Source organism: Pseudonaja textilis, chromosome 2, assembly GCF_049901715.1.
Source record: "Pseudonaja textilis isolate UNSWEBS1 chromosome 2, rPseTex1.2, whole genome shotgun sequence".
NCBI classification, from domain to species: Eukaryota; Metazoa; Chordata; class Lepidosauria; order Squamata; family Elapidae; genus Pseudonaja; species Pseudonaja textilis.
The window spans coordinates 66,194,484-66,216,289 of NC_141991.1; the positions used below are offsets into that span (position 1 = coordinate 66,194,484).

A 21,806-nucleotide genomic window follows, 5' to 3' on the forward strand; every position below is an offset into this window, starting at 1 on the left:
AGCAAACCGATGACAGATAGATTACTGAATAATTCTGTGAGCAACTCAATCTGCCTGTCTGCTTTGCCTGATTTTGGGTAAAAGTTGCTCTTTTTTATAAAAAATTCAATATTTATATAAATATTTATAATATATACATACAAACCATGCCTAGCCAGTCACATGACCACCAAGCCACACCCACAAATTAGGCCGCACCCACAGAACCGGTTAGTAGTCCCTGGGATTTAAAATTATGAGTTTGGTGGTCCCTGAGGTCCAAAAGTTTGGCGACCCCTGTTCTAAAGTACAGTACCAGAAGGCAAAACAAACAATGGAGGGAAACTAATTAAAAAGAGAAGCGACCTAGAACTAAGGAGAAATTTTCTGACAATTAATCAGTGGAAAGACTTGCCTCCAGAAGTTGTGGATGCTCCAATAGTAGAAGTTCTGAAGAAGGGATTGGACAACCATTTGTCTGAAAGGGGATAGGATTTCCTGCCTGAGCAGGTGGGGTTGGACTAGAAGACCTCCAAAGTTCCTTCCAATCTGTTATTCTGATATTCCTAGAAATGGTGGTGAGGAAGTGGAGTTATTATTCACAATTTGGTTGCAAGGCTATCAACAGCCATAGAAATGTAGTCTCACACTCTGTTTATTATTTAAGTACTCAGACTCTCTCTAGCTGTTCAGACTGTTGAGGAAGAAGATTCTAGATTAGTCTTCCTCTTCTCACATTCCTTTCTGCAAAGAGTTTCATTCATTCATTTTCATGGAGTAGCATTGACGTCTAACCCACGCTTGAAGTGATATCGTCCAGGCACTGATAGATCACTTCTCAAAGGAGACTGGTGTTTTATTTACAATGGGGCATTTGAACAGCTATCGCGTAGAAGTGGGGCTTTCTCCATTCAAGATCTTTGAAGTATCTTAATAAAAGCATCCTATGGCTTAAGTATTAGGTGGAAGATAAAAATACTGAAGAAGTTTTCTATCAAAGCCCTAGCATTTCTGTGGGAGAGACAGGCTGACTCAGCCAAGAGGTAGATCAAGGACTGATTACAGCCTTCCACAAAATTAGAATGCATTTCCCATTATGCCAGCTGAGATGGTGGGAGTTATAATCTACTTCATTGGGAGGAACCAAATTGGTAGGACTATGCTACATTTTCCATCTTAAACTAGAGTGAGGCAGGCAATAAGAGTTTAGAAGGTTTCTGCCAACATATACAGCATGAACAAATAAGACAAAACTCACAGGAGATAAAGGAAACGAAAAACAAGGTTGGAATCTTCTCTCCATCTGCTAATTTTAATCAGTCTCTACCCAGGAAAAGAAACCAGGTGTTCTAACACCTACTCCCCATTGCACTAACCTCTGAAAAGATTTTGTATTTATGCATTTTTTTTTAAAAAAGGAAGGTGTTTGGTATACGTAGCAAATAAAAAACAAACTACTGAACTCTGCAGAAAAATTAATATTTTTAGAAGTGAGATAAACCCCAGGAGAGGTTAGCTCTGACTTAGCTCTGGTTTAGTGGACCACTCTCAAGAAATGCCTAACTAGATAGTAGTAGATGCCAGTTTGAAGTCCTTCATTCATATGCAATGGTACTAGAAGTTTGCCCTAGATGAGGCTGGAGTGTTAAAAGGATACCTGAACCAAAGGAATCCTTAAATATTCCAGACTCACTGAAATGCAGTGGGATGGACTTGCTTTATTTGCCAGTTACTAAACTACTATGACCTTGTTTTACTTTGAAATATACTGCCAAATCAAGAGTCGGAGCACTAGAAAGAGAGCAGATACAATAATTGCTTTCTTAGCACTTCACCAATGTGGCTGGGTTGCCTTACTGGATTCACCATCTTGTTATCTGTTTTACGCTGTACTTTATTTATTCAAAACATTTATATAGCTGCCCATCTTATACTCTCAATCATTTTCTTTTTGAGTGGTGTCCAAAGAAATCGAGAAAAACACCTTGAGATATTTTTAACGCTGTTGGGAAGTGGGAGGATCTTTGGGCTGAAAGAATGTTCGCTAGTATATGGTGTAGAGTTTAGAACTAGATGCTTATATGCCTGAATCCGAAAAGAGAAAGACCAACATAAATACAAAAGTTGGAAAGAAGTATAGCTCACCAAGGAAGGCTATTCAGTGTTATCCCACCACTAAAGAATTGAGGCTAAAAAGACTCAATCTTAGAACGAGCTGGAATTGGCAAATAATGCTAACAACAACAAAAAGAGCTTCTTTAGATATGTTCAAAGGAAAATAAGCAATGCATTGGCTATTGAGGTAAGATGGCAAAATGCTAACAGGTAACAAAGGAACCGACTATTTTGGCTCAGTCGTCTCAGTGTACAGGATATAACTGCCATCAGGCAGTTGAGATGATTAGGCTAAAGAGGTGGGATTGAAGAATTATGATCAAGGAATAACTAGTTACTTTGAATGAATTTAAATCTCTGGCAGTGGGTAAATTGCATCCTAGTATGTTGAAAGAACTTGCTCGGAGTCTTGCCAAACCTTTACATAATCCTGGAGAACAAGCAATGCCAACCTTATCAAGTCATCACTGTTTAACAAAAGGAGGAACCAGGGAAACGATAGACCAGTCAACCTGATATAGATACCTGGGAACAGGACAGCAAGAGCCCTTCAACAATGGATTTAATTACTGAGAAAGGTAGTGAGGCTGGGCAGCCATCTGCTTGGATGCTTTAACTTGGATTCCTAGCCAGAACAATATTTGAGTAAATGGCCTTTTCCATCACTATAATTTTGTGTAAATGCCTTCGTGTAAAAAGAAAAAAACAACCCCAAACCGTGACTTCAAATGGTTATCAGCATCTTCCTACCCATGCCGGTTCTCCTCAGTCTTTTCACAAGGCAAACTTTGCTCTAGAGCAGGGGTGTCAAACTCATGTCGTCACGGCATCGTCATGTGATGTATCAGGACTTTCTTCCCTTTCGCTAAAGTGGGCGTGGGCATAGGCGTGGCCAGCATGTGATGCATCTGGCCCATGGGCCGGGAGTTTGACAGCCCCACCTTAGGGCTTCTATGTACTATGTATGATCCAGCCACATCTATCATACCTGAACTAAACTGATTTGGCAGGGGATCCTGGCTGACAGTGCTGGAGATGAGCCCACTAGTCTGACTGAAGCCAAAAGCAGCAAAGGGGTGGGACAATAAATCAACCATAAAGAGTTTTATGTGAAACTGCTCATTTTTACACACATTAATCTTTTGGGCTTGAAGCAATCTTCTGGAATTCTGCACCAAACAACTTATGAAATACCTAAGGAATATTACATTTTCCCTCTTCACTAGGAAGCACAATTCACATTAAGTTTCTTCTACTTGCTGCCCTCCTGGTGTACTGGACTGCAACACTCAGTTATAGGAATTAAAGTCCAAGAAATGTGCGGGTCACCAGGTTGGGGGACACTTATTTACATGCTGCTGTGTTATGGTTTCTATCACAAAGCTGCTTTCTTCTCACTGCCATCTTAATATGTTAAAACTGCTTTTGAAACAAAGCCTTACACCAACATCATCAGCATTGGTAAATGTGAACCACAGTGTGTGAAATCCCCATGCGATTTGGTCAGATGGGAACAAGTGAACAGAAATTTTCATGCAAGAACGTCACATATACATCAAACTAGATATAAAATTCTTGTCAAGCGATTCAAAAGCTTGGATGAGCTGAGGTGAGAGGAGAAACGGTACAATTTCTATGTTATCTTCCCCATGAGAACCTATCAAGAAAGGTGTACAATCTACTGAGGATAAAAACAGGGACCTTGTTTCATAATGAGAAATGTCAGGGCTGAAGCCCATTTACTGAGAGTGTGGGATAAATTAGGATACCTGGAGTGATAGAAAGCTACTTTCTTCATGCTCAGGAGATGTTCATTATTAATTTTCAGGATTTACCATCTTCCTGGGAGCTGAGCTTGGCAGAAATATAGAGCATTTTTCTGATTCATTTCTGACCATTTCTCCACTGACATATATTTATTATTGAATAGTATTTTTATTTACTATACACACACCTCAGTGCAGTACAAGAATTTTACTGTATGTCTATTTGTGTATGGATCCATGCACATATAAACTTATAAACACACACACCGGTACATACTGTAAGCACATGCATATAAGCCAGTGGTGGGATTCAACATTTTTTACTTCCAGTTCTGTGGGTGTGGCTTGGTGGGCATGGCATTGCTTGGTGGGCGTGGCAGGGGACGGTTACTGCAAAATCCCCATTCCCTCCCCACCCCACCAACCTGCTTTCCAGCTCCGTTCTCCTGTGCAGGGCAACAAAAGAAGACCCAGCCAATCAGCCGGGACTCGGGAGGCAGAGAATAGATGGGGCCGGGGCCAGTCAGAGGTGGTATTTGCCACTTCTCCGAACTACTCAAAATTTCTGCTACCGGTTCTCCAGAACTGGTCAGGACTGCTGAATACCACCTCTGATATAAACATAGATAACTGTTGTTACTTGAGATATCGGCAACTTTGTCAAAGAAAGTACCTTTTCTCAATGCTCTACTGCTTCACACCAGCAGGAATGCTTTGGAGCTCTCTCGTCCAACAGTAATAAATAAACTGTTTGCTCTCTTCTGTCTCCCTTAGTACTCATACTCACACACGCACATGCACACCCATTCCCTGCTGCCAAAGAGTAGGTTGAGGAAGCCAAGCACAGCTGTCCTCAGGAGGCTGAAGTGGGTTCCCAGTTTCCAGCCTCATGCTGTACTCACAATAAATGATAGGGCCAAAGGCTGATTAAGTCTGCGATTGTTATAAATGAATTTGTCAGTGGCAGTTTTGCATCACAATGGAATTTAGCTAATTAAGTATTTCAGCTGATAACACTTCTGCCATTACATGCAATTAAGGAAGCACTAGAGGCTGGAAAGATCTGTTTTACCACTCTTCCTGCCAAATGTAGATTCCCAGAGGTGAGGTGTGGGGCCATAGAAAATCACCCAAGACCCTAACCTGGAACTGTGTTCAGTCTGGTGTCTTAATCTTATCCAAAACACCCCCATTTCCAGAGGAAGAAATGCACCATTGGGCACAGAGGAGCGAATATTGTCCCATCATCCTTAAATGAAGAAGGAGTGACTGATCTTCTGACTGGAAGAACTACTTGGAGTCTGTGGTACATGCAAGCAAGTAAAGCTGTTCCCAAACTTAGGCCAGGGAAGAGTGATCAAATGTAGAGTCTGTGCCATTTAAGCTGGAGAAGAAATGGATTCACTTTGGACAAAGACCTCCTTGATATGGAGTTCTTGTTGCTCTCTGAGCTTGGTTGTTTGCTTGCAGACATTTCATTACCCAGCAAGGTAACATCAGTGCACTGATGATGTTACTTAGTTGAGTAATGAAATGTCTGCAAGCCCAGAGAGCAACAAGAATTGCACACTTCAACCTTGAGCTATGTATATTCTATTTTATCTCCTTGATATGTTTCTATTTTATATACTGAACCTGTTTATAAAGAAAATGCAATTATGAAACATCGCACCTGTGGCATGAAGTAAGAAATTCTATGTGTCATTTTTACCTGCATTCATTTTCAGATCTCTTCCACCCTGTTTATTCACTAATAAGGAGAACCTTCTGCATAAAATTCTAACTCAGAAGAGTTGCTAACATGAAGATTGTTTTTCAAGATGTATTTTATTTTTTTAAAAAAGTAATAATTGTTCCAAATGGCTAGAAAGTGTGACACCACCATGCCACAAAACATTACACATGGGACACACAATGCCCTTGGGAGAGACAACATGTGATGGCTTGTGGTTTTTTCCTTGTGCAATGTCCCTGGGAACAATCCTGCTTTCCAGTCATTTGGCACAATGATTGCTGTTACTTTGAGGGATTTTAGAAATGCAAAGACAGTTATACACTGATTACATAAATAATAAAAAGAATATAAAATTTAAAAGGCAGTCTCAGAACATTTCTTAGGCTGATCCCTAAAGAGAATCATGTTCTGGCCCTACACAATAATCCAAAATGTGCTTATTTGGGAGGGGAGAATGCAGTATATCTTTTAAGAATTCTTAATATGAAATGGCACAAGCATAATAGACAAGATATTTTGCCACCTGAGAGCTCCAAAATATTTATGCCCCAAAGGGAGCCATATTACAGTTTCTGTTGCTGTTTCTTACCGACCTTCTTTAAGCCAATTTGTTATTAACGCGGTCTGGGCTGCATGATGAAAAACTTCAGTGGATAGATTTACATGATTATTTCCTTACAAAAATACATCCTGCGCACGGAAAAACTGTCAAGGCAAACAATCTGCTATGCCTGTTGTAGCTGTATGGCCACTAACTATAATTATCCCTGCCTGGATTTCTTACATTTCATTTTCCTCTGATTACTCCATTTACATTTTCTTTCTTGGGTCTATCTAATCTCAGGATGATGCTCCATGCCTCTGATCTAGTCCACTATGCCATAATATAAAATGATACAAGATTTTTTTTCCCTTGGTCTTATTCCAATAATCTAACACGACTACCCTGCAGAAACTAATTTTCAGGGAATAAAGATAATTTCTAAAAAGACCCAACCTCTACCTAGGATAAAAAGCCAGATGCCATTTCTCTGCAAAATGGTGATAGACGGCAATACGGAAGAGATTATACTACCTCAGTATGTATGAATAGTATGTGTGCATCCTGGATGGAGAGTGCACAGCAAAGGAAGCAGAGTCAAAACAGCACCAGGAAGCATGAAAGCCAAGGAGATGATAACCGATTAAAGTTCCCACTGGCTGTACCAGGTGGAGCAGATCGGCATCAGAATACAAGCCTTTTGGGGGAGGAGAGAGGCCACCGCCCACTGCCCACCTCCAGCTCCGCTCCCTCATTTGGCACGAGGGTCCTTTGGTTCAACAGAGACGCAGAGCCGGCCTTAATGCTCAGCCGGTAGGAATTTAACACAACTCCCCAGTTGTCGGGTGGGGGAAAAGCTGCTTCTTAAAAGGCCAGGCGGCAGCTCACTTTGGTTACACCAACACAGAAGGAGAAAGGGCATTAGGCTAATTGGAGAACCGGCAGCTGGACTCCAGTGAGTTCAGCACAGAAGCTGTTAACAACTTCCCAACACACAAGCGCGGGACTGAGGCGCGCGCGGTCTGTCGGCTATTCCGTCCTCTTGCCGCGCGCGCGCTCTCCCGAGCGCGCGCTTTTCCCCTTGTTACCACAATTGCTCATCGCGGGCAGGCCGCCCTGGCTAATTGCTGATCTGCACCCTGAATCCAGTCTTGAGAGACCCACTTATTGCCCTGATTAATGGCAGATGCTTCCCGGTCGTCAGGCATCAGCCGCGCTGCCGTAGCAACCACTCACCTCAGCAACCATTTGCTACAGCCACTTCCACCTGTCCCAGATTTAGGGCCACGGCAGATTAGGTGGAGAAGGAGCGGGTGGCTGTGGGATTTGCCGTCAGGGGGGAGGAGAAGCGAACCTGCCGCTGGCCCGAGAGGTCGGGCAAGAGGGGAGCGACCGAGTTTAGGTGGTTGCCAGCCTGTTTGGGCATGGGGGTACGTGAGCAACTCATGGAGGGACCGGGGTGACGGGTAGAAGAGCTACGTCTTGTAGTGTCCCAAAATGCATTCCCCCCCACCCCACCAGCGCGCCCCTGTGAAGTAGCACTGCAGCAGGAGCAGCTCCAGGAGGCCGAGCACATTCTCCGCCTCTCCTTTAATTGCGGCTGAGGATCAAACGCTGGGATTCAGGAGTCTGGAGTCTCAAGGTCACCCTGAGTCCTGGGCTCTCCAGCTGCAGCTAGGGAGGGGAAGGAAAGTGAGGAGACTGGCAGGGGGGCGGTTTTGCCCCCATACGTGGACTACCGTAGCACAAGGAAGAAAAGGATTGCTTTTTCTCCTACTGCTCATTCTCCCGCTAATACTGCTCCCATAGTGTAATGTAATCTCAGGGTTACATTAAACAGGGGTGATGTAGATCTGGAAGACTGTTGTGTTCCCACAGACTTATTTCCATCTAGAGTTCCCCTAGATTTAACAATCCAGAGGGCGTAGGCTGCTAATCTATTTGCACAGCCCCTTTCTTTTGTCATGCCGCTTCCCTAAAGGACATTCATGCAAACTGATGCCACAGTTATGCAATGAAGATATTTGTGAAGCCAGGAACTATTGACAGTAAGGTTAATGCATAATTAAGATGTCCCTTAGTTGTTTTCTTCACATCCCTCACAATCTTTAAACCATAGTTGTGGTCTTTGCAATGAATACATATTCCAAACAAAAATGACTATGGACAATTCATATTCTAATGAAGCTCTGGACTCGGTCAAATCTGCCACAGGGCTCTATTTTAATGATTCTTGCTCACTTTCCATCTACATAAACAAGTCACACATGCATACCAATAGCACACTAATGGTTTTTAGTATGATTTAGAGAAAGCTCTCTTGACCTGAAGACTGAATAGAAAATAGGAAGGCCAGACTGGGGTTAGACCCTTCTGTATCTCTGCTGCCATCATGAGGTTGTCCAGATTTTTCTAACTCTAATGAGAACCACATGACTGGTTACTTAAGAACCATTGCTCCCTTCCTTGCATTGGCTATCTTACTGGCCTGATAGGCCAAAAGAACTAATTATAGTTACAAAGAATGGCCATGGTCTATAGGTAATATTTATTATTCCCCTTTCTATACATCTACTTCTCCTTTACACTCACAAATTGTGCTTCAACCCAGCCTCTTCCATATAGCTCAATCAAAAGAAACATGACAGAATCAAAAGCTTATAAATACTCATTAGACCAGCCTTGCCAATCTGCTAGATGTATTAAGAGTGAAACCTACAGAGCAGGGGTGTCAAACTCACACCGGTCCAAGCTGCGTTCATGTGATATATATCAGGACTTCCCCCCCCCCTCACTAAGCCAGGTGTGGGTGTGGCTAGCATGTGATGCATCCGGTCTGTAGGCTGGGAGTTTGACAGCCCTGCTATAGAAAAAAGCTGCCCCAAGTTTATTCTGCAGATTAGGGCTCCCAGATCTGGGCTGCAAAATTCCAGATAAAGAGCAGATGGCACCAAAGAGTCAGAATTCTGTGTCTCTTTGCTCACATGCTGTGGTTGTCCAAAGTTTTGCAGCCCAGACCTGATAGACTTAATGAAAATGGCAGAACATGGACTGTCTGCATTTCTATTATAATGCAATTAAACTATGAAGCGTTATGTCTCTTGGAACCTGTGGCCTCTTCTCAATTTGAATCTGCCACTCGTGATTTCATTTTGGGTGGATTTTCAGCATTATGTGCTGATCACAAATCTAGCCCATATGCAAACATAGCCTGCTTTAGACTATCCTCTCTAGCCCTTATTAATACAGAATTGATCCCTTTTGTTCTGGCGTTGGCAAATGCCCAAACTCTACAAATGGTCTTTTTCAGCCCAGAGCATTCTGGCATTTATACCGAAAATACCAGTGGGCAGCCAGGGTGGCTAGAGATTTTCCCTTTCAGAGTCCTCCTCTTTAGCCTGCATCTGGATGTGGCATGTCATTTCTATGAGTCAGCAGCAGATCTCCTCTCGGATCACCCCAAGGAAGTTTTGGATACTTTTGGCTATCTTACATCCTCCTTCCCTTTTCTATCCATAATGCAAACCATATCCCTTTGGGAATAGTTCTATAATGCAGGGACAAATGAAAGAAAATCCAAGATTCAAACAGGATTAGCACTTGAAAGGCCCTGAGGCAGTCAGATCGATTCAAGCCAAGGAGACGGAGGAAAGTTCAAAACAGAACTACACGTGTTTGGAAACACCACGCGATGCTTCTGTTCTGGGAATGCATCATGTCCAATTGCTTGTGGGAGATCATATAAGTGAATACTCTCCAGTACACATAGTTACACGCACAGTTTAAAAGTAGCATGTCATAAAAGGTTTCTGCTTTTCCTTGGCCCTGAAAGCAAAGAATATTGAAATAAACTAGACAACCCATGACCACTGGGTCATTGTTTCAGAGACATTTCCTTACTTAAACAGAGAAACAAAATGACCAAGGGAAGGCAAAAACAAAACAAAACATGGCAGCAGGAATGAATTCCGACTTCCTGCTGGCTTCCCCAATGCGTTTCCTTATGGAAATCTGGCAGAGAGGATCAGAAATCTCCCTTCCCAGCTGGGTAGGAAGTATCTTCAAAATGAAGGCCATGTGACCACAGCAACAGAAGCATTGATGCAGCTATAATTTCCCCAAATTTAATTCCCTCAGTAGTCATGGGTCCTGGATTTTGGACACATTCTGTAAGTTAGCCCATTTAAGTTCAAAAAGTGTTGCCTTATGATGCACTTTTTTGCCCAGTTAAAGGTAATGACAATCAAAGTTTTAGTAGTATATAGATGAGGAAAAGAGGCAGCCTTCAGTCTACTTAGAAGAACTAGCTGTTGTTTGAATACTGTTGTATGATTCATCACCAGTATTTTTATGTATACCCTTCTATTCTAATCTTCCATATGCAAAGAGGTTTGTTTTCCGGGAACACTTGAGACATAATATTACTGTACATATTACTGATTAGTTTGATCTGTGATACATATCTCTACATGGGTTGAGTTGACAAACAGCCTAGATTCCAAACTGGAGTTGAAAAACCACAGTTATGTTCATATAATTTGCCTAAGTATGTGTTTCTTAACATAATGGGCTAGTTCACACAACATGCTAAGATAATGGCTGCATTCCCAAAACACCCTAGCCTAGACGTAACTCCATTTTAGCCTGCCCTATACTAATGATATTATATAAGCCAAACCAGCATGTAGACCTTTCAATAAATTGAATGATGAGCCTGGATTGGCATTCATTAGGTAAAATCTTTCCCCAAACTGGATGTGTGATATATCTGTGCGTAAACATATGTATGTATAGTTGAGGTCATAAATGGAATTAGTCCTTAATATTGACTGATAGTTAGATATTTTCCAACAGTTTTTGTTGGCTGCTTGATCTAGATGTAGGTATACTATAAGGGGGCTAGTGAACTGCTTCATTAGCATAATTGCCAAAGAATCAGAGAATTGTGACATCTTAAAGAAAATAATAATGAAGAAAAGTTTTTTTAGATTACTAAAATTGACTAAAGAAGTACATGAAAGAGATTTTTAAATTAAGAATAGCATATAGAACTAATCTATCCTTTCCCCTTTCAAAATAATAAATTCTTTATTCATCCAGATTAAATTATTGGCAAGTAGACTTGGTAGTTAAGATATTTTATCTATGCATAATTAGCATATGAAATTTACTGTTCCTGCATGTGGTGATGGCCAATGACTTTAAAAGGCAATTAGATAAATTAACAGAGGGCAAGTCTATCAATAAAATATAATTTTATGTTGATATTTGCAATGATTCAGATCTAGGATGGAAGGAGTAGATGAACAACACAATGTACTATTGGTAATTCTTAAAAGGTTATAGAAAAAGAACAGTTATGGGTGCAGATTAGGGTTGGGGAGTGTTAGTAAGATCAGAATGGAAGAATCCTGATCGTATAATATCAGCAGACTCTAGCTAGGAACTAAAGCTTCTGGCCAAATGAAATTTAGCAAATTTAAATGTGTTTTCTGTGAAATAGGACAGATGCCTTTACTGCAGATATTATTCACTCAGTGTTATCCCATTTTTCTTTATAAGGAAGCTTGTGTGAAATAGAGCTCCTGCCTCAGTATTTTGATGAAATGGTGGGAAAAACTGACTGAAAACTTGAAGAGCTGCTTGCAGAATATTTAGACCGCATTGAACAGCTAGACTTAACATAAGGCTTCTTCCTACGTTCTAGTGTTCCTACTGTCTTAGGTCATTTATAGATCACAATCTTTGTAGGGAACTCTACACATTGCTGTCTTCTGTAAACCAGAGGGGGGGAAACTCGCTTCTTATGTTTACACTCTCCTCCATCCCAACATCTCTCTTCTGCTGATGATTCAGTTGCTAAAAAAAATACAAGAACTGATGAACAAAGATAATGAATTGTTATCCTAAAACTGCCTCTGACCAAAAGAATGTAGGGTTGGGAAATATTCACAGCTTCCTTGTGATGTTTATGATGTCCCTGACACATGTGGATGAGATTCAATTGTAGTAGCAGAACTGAGGAAGATAAATTTGTCCATTGTCCATAAAAATAACTGTGTGTATTATGGAGAGGAAGTGAAAGGAAGTCTTTAGCTTCACTGAAATTTCTGATTTGGAGACTCCACTAGTTTGGGATGGCTGTGCAAGAACGGAAAGGGAAGAGCTGCAAATTCGATTCTGAACCCCAAAGTATCATTTGCTGCTGCTACACCATCTTTACTCTGACCATGTACAAGTCCAAAAATCACAGTGGCAAAATAAATTGGCTCCTGGTTGGCAAAGGAGTGAGATAAGGCTGCACACTTTCACCTGATTTATTCAACCTATATGCTAAATATATATTAAGGGAAGCTGAACTGGAAAATTAGCATGGTTTTAAAACTGAGGAAGAAACATAAACTATCTGCATTATGCTGATGACACTACTCTGATAGCTGAAAATGCAAAGATTTGCAAGGTCTAGTAATAAAAGTCAAGAAGCGCAATAAAAATGGGAATAACATAAAATATAAATAAGCCAAAGCTAATGACAATGGGTAGAGCAACTAGCCTTAGAATTGACAATTAAGATATTGAAGTGCCTTTTATGATCCATCATCAACAATAAAGGAACAGGTAATCAAGAAATATGCCGCAAGACTGGCACTTGGTAAAATAGCCATGAACGTCTTAGAAAAGATATTCAGATGTTATGATATGTCTATATGGACAAGCATCAGAATCACACAATAAATAGTAGTCTTCATGATAGCAAAGTTCAACTTTGAAGAAGGATGATAGAAAAAGCATTGAACTTTTGAACTTGGTGGTGGAAGAGGATGCCTGAGAATCCCATGGACAGCCAAGAAAAGAAATAAATGGATCATTCGACAAATCTACCCAGAGTTCTCGAGACACAAATGACCAGGCTCAAATTATCCTAATTTGGTCACATTATGCAAAGATCTATCTTTCTGCAGAAGGCTCTTTGCTGAGAAAAGAAGAAGCAGATGACCAACAGCAAGCTGGATGGACTCAGTTACAATTGCAATGGGTATACCACTGGGAGGCCTGAAAAAGAAGTTTCGGGACAGATTGTTCATGAAGAGAATTTATCTGTGGTCTCTAAGCATCAACTGAAATCCTGGAAATTATGTATGAAAAGCTTATAGTATTAGAAGCACCCATTTTAAGTTTCCACATATGCTTGCGGAAATCTTAGCATGCAGCTAGTGGAAGTGTCTGCTTGCTTTTCAGCTCTGCTTCACAGTAATGATCGGCCTCCTAGAAGAAAAGACACAACTGGCCTTTTTATTTCCTTAGTTCTGCTTGCTTTTGAGAGGAGGTACAGCTGACCCCAGCATGAACAAATTGGTTCAGTAGTAGTTATCTAGTTGATGCTATCCCAAAGTCACCAGGCAGTCTTTGGTTTTCATGTATGTTGGAAAGTAGGGCTAATGAAAGACCTTACAGATTCTTTGTTCTGACAGGAGTTTCTGTTATGAAAGAAGGCTTTATTGAATAAAGCAACAATTCTGAAGTCAGGTTATTTCAGTGGTTACTTTCCTCTCTTTTGGTGCTAAGAGGGTACAGCTTATCGGCAACTAATTTCTTGGCTTAATTTGTTGGCCATCAGTCTTCAGCCACAGGGCTCTCCTTCTGCCTTTGTTTGCTGCGCTAAAGTGCCAACTAGCTTCAGAATTCTCTTTCTGAACCATGTAGATATTTAAAGACTGTGATCAAGTCACCCTTTACCCTTCTTTTAGAGAGACTAAACAGATCGAATTGCTTTGGTAACATCCCCAGCTCTTAAGTCATTCGTACAGAGTCTCTACATCTCCTCTGATTTATCAACACTTTTTTCCCTTACCAATACATCCCCCCATCCATTCCCATCCCCTGCAGTACTGTATAACCACATCCTCTGTGCATAGTTTTTAGCCCTGGCTTTTAATGACAGCCGGCTTGGTCTAGTGGTTAAGGCACCAGGCTAGAAAGAAGGGGACCACGAGTTCAAAACTAGCTGGGGTGACCTTGGGCCAGTCTCTCTCTCTCTCTCTCTCTCAGCTCAATTCACCTTGCGGGGTTGTTGGTGTGAGGAAAATAGGAGGAGGAAGGTGTTGCTGGATATGTTCCTCACCTTATTTGGAAAAATAGTAAAGGTGGGAAACAAGTAGTTAAAAACTTCACTTTGCTATTCCTGATGCACAAGTCCTTGTTTATTTAAGGGATTGTTTAAGAGATAATACAAGACTATTTCTTTACAAAGTTTAAATACGTTTAACAGCTCTTTTATCAGAATTCTTGTTTCTCTTCCAAAGACGATTTCAAGAATCAAATGGTGATTGCAATACCTGTTGATGTCTCTAAGGAACATTCTAGGTTAATTAGTCCACCATCAAAGATGCAGATTAGATTAGAATTAGAAAAACATTGCCTGGAACATTGAAAAGTGAGTGAAGAATGATCCATCAAACTGTATTTAGCCCATGTAATTATGGAAACAAAGAGTGAGTAACATAAGTAGAAGGTGATTCTATTCCTTGAGGAGGATTTGGATTAACAATTAAAATAGGCTGTTTTGTGAACAGTGTAACTCCTAAATTCCATCTGTATTTTTTACAACTGACCCTTAGAGAACTCTCAAATAAGCTCAGATGCTTTCTCTGTGAATTTTTAAAGAATGGAAATCGTCATATTCAACTTTCAGTTTTAATAGGCTGGCTGGGTATATGCTGGTTGTCCCCCAAGGATAAAATGCCTAATCCAAGACACATTTGGCCCTTCAAGGCAGTGGAAGAGAGACAATATTACAGTATAAAATAGCCCTTGTTTACACCCATCCTATTGGTGGATTACTTCAGAGAAATTTCTCCTAATGAGCCAATTCTCAAACTATAAACAGAGGTGGTATTCAGCAGGTTCTGGCCAGTTCTGGAGAACCGGTAGTGGAAATTTTGAGTGGCTCAGAGAACCAGCAAATGCCACCTCTGACTGGTCCCGGCCCCATCTATTCTCTGCTTCCCGAGTCCCAGCTGATTGGCTGGGTCTTCCTGTACAGGAGAACGGAGCTGGAAAGCAGGTTAGTGGTGGGGAGGGAATGGGATTTTGCAGTAACCTTCCCCTGTAGAGGGGTGGGAATAGAGATTTTACAGTATCCTTCCCCTGCCATGCCCACCAAGCCATGCCCACAGAACCGGTAGTCATTTTTTTAAATCCCACCACTGACTATAAACCCCGCCCCAACCTTTCTATGATGCTGTTGGAGCTGAAGCTCTATAAGGAAATACTATAATTTGCACTTTTGAATGTTGCCTATGTTCTTATGGCACATTGAACAAAGGGTATTATGTCCTCTCTTCACAGGGCATTCTCTGCCTAGATACGAACTTTCCATTACGGCAGCCTTCTTCCATCTTCTATCTTCTAGATCAGGGGTGTCCAACCTTGGCAACTTTAAGACTTGTGGACCAACTCCCAGAATTGAAGTCCACAAGTCTTAAAGTTGCCAAGGTTGGACACCCCTCTTCTAGATGTTCTGTAATATTGTTTCCAAATATGTACGTCTTGTTAGTTACGGATTATGAGAATTGTAGATTAAGACTTCAAGACAGCACTAGATGAGGGGAAACTATTTTTGGCATGCCTCCTTACTTCTGGGATGCTGGCACATGAAGAACTACGAAAGGTAAGCTGAAATGGGACCATGGTGAAGGTGGGTGGAACTGGAGAAAAACCTGCTTGGCACTTTCTTGTCTATCTGTAGGATTGTGAATGCTTGCAGTATAATATTTGACTCTGAGGGGTCCTTGGTGCTCTCTGAGCTTGGTTTCTTTCTTGCAGAATGATCTATTATCCGAACTAAGTAACATCAACAGTGCTCAAGCACCAAGGGCCCCTCATTTCAACCCTGAGCTACAAATACTCTCCTCTATTAGTATTTGACTCTATTGGGGGGGGGGTCGTGTGTGTGTGTGTGCGGGCGCACACACGTAGCAGGATCCTTAGCAAGAATTCCATAATAATGACAATGTGATCACAAATCAGAGATGGAGAATGTGGCCTCAGAGCTTTTCTCCCCAATTCTTCAAGTCTTGGCCTTCTCCTTTCCTACCCAGAGAATAAATTTCCCCCTCAAACACTCTTCCCCATTGCTCTTTGACCAGAAAAAGGTTGGAATCAAAGGTTTTCCTGACCACAACATTTCTCCATGGATGACTGAGAAAGGATGCTCGCTCTGTACCTGCCTGGATTGTGAGAAATTTATGTGGAACATCTTCCTTGGCAATTTAGAACAAGGAAATGAAGGCAAGGCTCTATGTTACCAGATGTAACTTTAAATGTGTGTGTGTGTGTGTGTTCAGTGTCTATTTAGCAGGGCATCCTTCTTTGGAAGACATCAAGAGCCCTGCCTGGGCTTTCAGTTGTCTGTCAGTTGTATGTCTCCTTCCCAGAACTTTGCATAACACAACATTTACAGGCCATCAGTTGAGCAACTCTGTTGTTTTCCCTCCTTTGCATGAAAAGTGAGGTTCAATATTGCTTAACTTACAGATACCTAAAGTGCTGGGAGATGCGGTGGAGACAGTGCCTTGTTTTGCCTCACTGTTGATGGAGAGGGCAAGTCAAGCTGAACCAAGAAACATTTCAGGAATATGCCAATGAAATTACAGGATCCTGGCTTCCCTACACATGCCACACACACTACGCATGCCACACACACACGCAGGCCACACAGATTCTTGATTCTTGACTCTTGACGAATGTATCTTTTCTTTTATGTACACTGAGAGCATTTGCACCAAGACAAATTCCTTGTGTGTCCAATCACACTTGGCCAATAAAGAGTTCTATTCTATTCTAACTTCCTAGAAGTTACTCCAAGAACAACTGAAGCATCCTTCTTTTTCTTCATTGCCTTAGGACATTTTCCATCTAAACTGAGATTGCCAATCACAGCTATCTTTGTCTAGTGCACCTTTACTCTAAGGCCACTACACCCAAGATCAATACCAAGACAAATCAATCATATCCTTTAATCTATCTATCAGGGTAGCTTAAAAGAAACAAGGAGGGTTGGGAGAGGGCGGAGTCTGAGGCATGCTTGTATGATTAAAAAGGAGTTTAATTCATTTTAGTAACTATGTCTTGAGTGCCAAATATTCTGGATTAAAAAGATGAGATATTGTATTAAGTTAGTGATCGGGTTGCTCAGTTCCACAAAAAAGCCTTGGTGGTAGAATTGGGAAGGAAACTGGAATTAAGAAAGTGAAGAGTCACTGATTTCAATAAAGGGCTGTTGGTCTATGGAGCCAAAGAGAAAACCTGAGACAAGGACAAAGCGCATATGAGACCAAAGAGCAGTTATGAGCATCCAAGGAAAGGGGCACTTTGGGCTACAGAGAGATGGAATGAAAAAGAAGTAGTCAAGCAATTTGGAGAGCTTATTTCAACTCCTACCCTGTGCCTGATCACGGTGACTCTCAGAATAGCACCGGGGGAGGGGGGGGGAAATGGTAGGGAGGCACTTTGATTGGCCTAGATTCCTGTGAATTTGGAATAAAGCACAACTAGGTGGCTATAGTCTGCCGCTGCCCAGCCCGCTGTGCAAATCGGTTGAATTGCCCTTCCCCGAAGGGTTAGGCCTCACATCCTGCCAGGGAGTCCAATCCACGGGCTCCTGGCAGGCTGGACACTGGCTGCCTTCATCAGGGAACTAACCCTTTCCATGGTCTTCCTTGGGTGGTTGTGTCTCTGCGCTGTCAGGCTTCTACCCTCTCCCCACCTCCCACTTTGCTGGAGAATTGGCTGGCTCCCTGCAGGCTGGCACTGCGATCAGTGGAAAAGAATGAAAAGACAAACAGTATCCACTTATGCTCCTCTCAGCTGCCAGATCCTGTCCTCATCCTTCAAAGCAGCCTGTGGCATGTGAAGAGTTTGAAAAGAACCACTGTATGGCTGGAAACTGTAATGGGGAGGGGGCTGGTGGTTTTTTTTGCAGTTGGTGCTCTGTAGAGAGTGCCTGTTTTTTACTGCCAGATGTTCTGCCTATGTACAGAGTTGAATGTTTCTATGGCATGCAAGTCTGTGATCCATGTGGGACTGGAGGCATGTTGCCTAAAACGTGTTGATTATTTCTGGAAATATTTGCAAGATGTGCATGTGTACTGAGTGTGCATACACTGGTATCTGTGTGTGATCTTATGCGCATGCATGAACATTTCATTATCATGCCATAGTCATATGTATAAAATACATTTTGCTTGTGTGAAGATCTGTGCATGCCGATACCATGTGTGGAATGTGAGGTCTTGCAGTATGCTGCCTCAGTCTATGTATGTATGTATGTATGTATGTATGTATGTATGTATGTATGTGTAGTCCCTTAATTTTTGAAACATCCATTTAACCATCCAAAAAGCTTATGAAGCAATCTTTCCACCTGAGCGTCTCTGATTGTGCTGCCATAAACATGGAACCCCAGGATTCTTATTCAACATGGCCATTGGGTATTATGGAACTTGCCATCTAAGATACCTGGAGACCACCTGGCTGATCTGTTAGAAAGCGTGTTCACGAATGTACGAGAGCTACTATATGACCTTGCTGCATTGTGATGGAATTAATAGGATTGTCATTTGGAAATCTTTCAGCTGTTGAGGCTTTCCAACCAATGCCAGAGAGGGCAACTTGTGTCTCCCGTTCATTATTTGGGACCCTGCTGGGGCGGGGAAAGAGGCAGAAGAGGTGGGAAAGCCATCTTGCTTCGGTCCCAGGCGTTGCACCTGACCTGCTGGTTGACCTTGCAAGATCTCTACAATTTGGGGTCCTGAGCCTACCACCTCCCTTCTCAGAATGAAAGCTTCGACTGGATTCCCATGAATTGGGCAGCTGCTTTATTTTTATTACAGGCTGCACTGCTGCTAGAACTAGAAACTGCATCGGAGTCTGGTCATGCGGTGGCTGACACCATGGGTGTCATTGTTATGGGGAAATTGTGGAGGGCTTCTTAGCAAAGCTTTGAGGGAGGTTCTGTTGCCCTAACAATACCCACACACACCCTCCCATCAGCTGCACACCTTCCCACAACTGTACCTGTCTCTCCAGGAGCCAGGATAGGAGATGTCACCATTTTGGGGGACCCATCCCAGAAACCAATCATTCAGGCTAAGCAGTTGCACCTTTCCGATTCTTTGCCTTCTCTTACAATGCCCTCCCCCCATGCAACTGCCCTACCAACTGCTGAAGTTCTGCTTCCATTTTTTGCCTCTCCTGTCACCCTGCTGAGATCAGAGCCGCCATGCAAACTTCGGTTTGCCTCTTTCCACAAAATCATTGTCACCTTGCAGACAAGAGTCCGTCTTAGAAACAGGCCCCGGAGTCAGGTTATACTACCAAGGGCAAAGAAGCTGCGCGTGGGACACCATCAGATAGACATTGGGGGTGGGGTGTGGGGTGGGGGAGTTCTGATTTTGGACTCAGTGGAAGGACGGGAGCAATGGGCAGAAACACCAAGCGAGGCCTTCGCACACAACGCTGCAGCAGCAGCAACAGAAGCAGAGCCTTTGGCACTCCCCGGGCAACGGAGGTGGCATCCATGTGCCAGGGAGCCCAAGGGCTCCTTCTCTGCAGAGCAAAGATACAGCCACGCCGAAACTTTGTTGCTGCACTTTGTGATACCAAGGGCTCTCCGGTCGAGTCCAGGGCTCCAGAAAAAGCTGGCTTCCCTCTCACCAAGCGTCTCGCCTAAGGACGCGACGCCTCCGGCGCATCTTAAAACCACCGCCGCCGCCTCCTTTACCCAACTCAGGTTCCCTTTCCTTTTCCCTCGGAAGGAGGTGCCGGTCAGTCCCCGTCCCTCCGCTGGGCACCGTCGTCTCCGTCGAGCCTTGTCGCCCACCCGCCTGCTCGCCGTCCCTCCCACGAGGCTCCCTGGCCAGAGTCCCGCCGTGGCTGCCCACCGAGACCACCGCCGCCGCCGCGCGTGTGAAACGCCGCTCTGACTCACCGTTGGGCTGGAGGTGGCTGGTGAGGATGGTGCCGGCCAGCAGAACCTGCCACAGCCCTGTGCCCACCCGGGCACTGGCGCCGAGCTGCAGCCATCGAGCCATTCCTCGGCAGGAGGCGCGGGGACGGCAGGAGGACGGGACGAGCCCCGGTCCGGAGGAAGCCGGGGAGTGGGGGAGCCGTCTGTCCCAGCTGGAGTCCGCCCGGCGCTGCCCCCCGCAAGAACTCAGGGCACTTCAGGGCCGCTCAGCACCCGAGCCCGCCGCGGGCTCCTCGCCCGCCCCATCGGCGGCTCATGGCCCGACGGACCCGCCGCCGGGGCTCGGCGGGCGAGCTGCGGGGAAGCGAGGGCGTCGGGCGGAGAAGGGGGCTGGCTCCGGCAGCCAGCGCTGGAGAGCCCGCGCCGGCCAGCCGCATAGACCCCCCTCGCCGGCCGAGCGCCGCGGCGCGACTGTGCGTGTGCGTGTCTCTCGCTCTCGCCCCGCTCGGCTCGCTCGGTCCTTCCCTGCCAGGCAGGCAGGCAGGCAGGCAGCGCTGGGCTGGCGGCGAGGCACCTTGTCCGCGGCAATGCAGAAGAGAAAGAAGAAGAAAGAGCCAGCGAGGGGGCTGCAAAACCCGGACTGGAATCCGCCACGGGAAGGGACGGAGCAACAGCTGGTTCCAGACTGACAAGCTCCGGAGACGCAAACAAGCTCTCCGCTGGGAGGGAGCGGGAGCTGCAGCCGCCAGGCGGAGCCGCGCGCCTTTGCCTCCCGTGCTTGCCTCCCGGCCAAAGCGGCTTGGCAAAACCTGCCCGCGGAGACTCGGGGGGGTGGGGGAAGGGGCGGGAGCGCTGGTGCCCGCACTGGCCTCTTTTTTGGTTCCCGCGAGGGAAGGGGAAGCTGGACACCAGCCCGTAAGCAAATCTGGGGCGTGGGGGAAACGCCCTCCCCGCCCCCATGGCAAGCGTACTTTCCCCTCCTCCGGTCCCCGTCAAAGCAGCCCGTCCGTCCAACAGGTCCCTGGCTCCACCACCTCCACCGCCCTCCCTCCCTCCCTCCCTGGCGGCTCTTGCGAATTCAGCCCCGCCGGCCCACCGAGGGGAGCCTCCCATCTCCGAGCGGCCTTCCCAGGAGAGTCGCGCCCAAGAGTTGCCCAGCCGGGCCTCGCCCTCCCCCTGCCACCCAGGACGGGGGCCAAGGTCAAGGAAACCACGGCGACACGCCCCCCTCCCCGCCCGTCCTTTGGCAGCCCGCTGCTTTTTAGGAGGCATCGCCTCTTCTTTTCCCTCGCGAAAAGGAACTCGCTCATAGGTTGGCGAAGGAAAGAGAGCGAGGAAGGAGCCGGGAGAGGCAGGGGGACCCCGCTGATTTGGGAGATCCGGCCCTACCCTCTGCAGGGAGGCTTGCTCCTCTTCCTCCCCTCTCTCCACCTTGGCAGAGGAGCCAGGACTCCCAAGGGATTCAAAAGTCCCGTCTGCTTCCGAGTCCAGGCCTGGGCTTCTCCGGTGCAGGCCAGGGGCTGTCAATCACCGGCATTTCTTTTTCTGGACAAATGTCCCCTGAGGAGCTGCCTGGCCTCCCTGCGCTGTCCCTGGGCCCTTTTCTGCTGCAGAGGAAGGGCACGGAATGACCCAGCCAATGGCCCGAGTGAGGACAGGATTCAGGCCAGGAGGCTGACCTGATGCAAACAGACACCTGCA

At 44.7% G+C, this 21,806-nt stretch overlaps 1 protein-coding gene across 2 annotated transcripts in view; it reads right to left on the minus strand.

The window, feature by feature from the left end:
- The window catches only part of UNC5A (unc-5 netrin receptor A), a 96,654-nt gene extending 75,812 nt beyond the window's left edge, over window positions 1-20,842 (minus strand). Inside the window, exon 1 of one of the 2 annotated variants that reach the window (XM_026721100.2) lies at window positions 20,127-20,842. In XM_026721100.2, coding sequence (XP_026576885.1) covers window positions 20,127-20,229 — 103 coding nt within the window. In that variant the 5' untranslated portion in view covers window positions 20,230-20,842. The remainder of the gene's footprint in view (window positions 1-20,126) is intronic. The other variant, XM_087924190.1, reaches the window with a different exon arrangement.
- Between the last annotated feature and the right edge of the window lie 964 nt (window positions 20,843-21,806).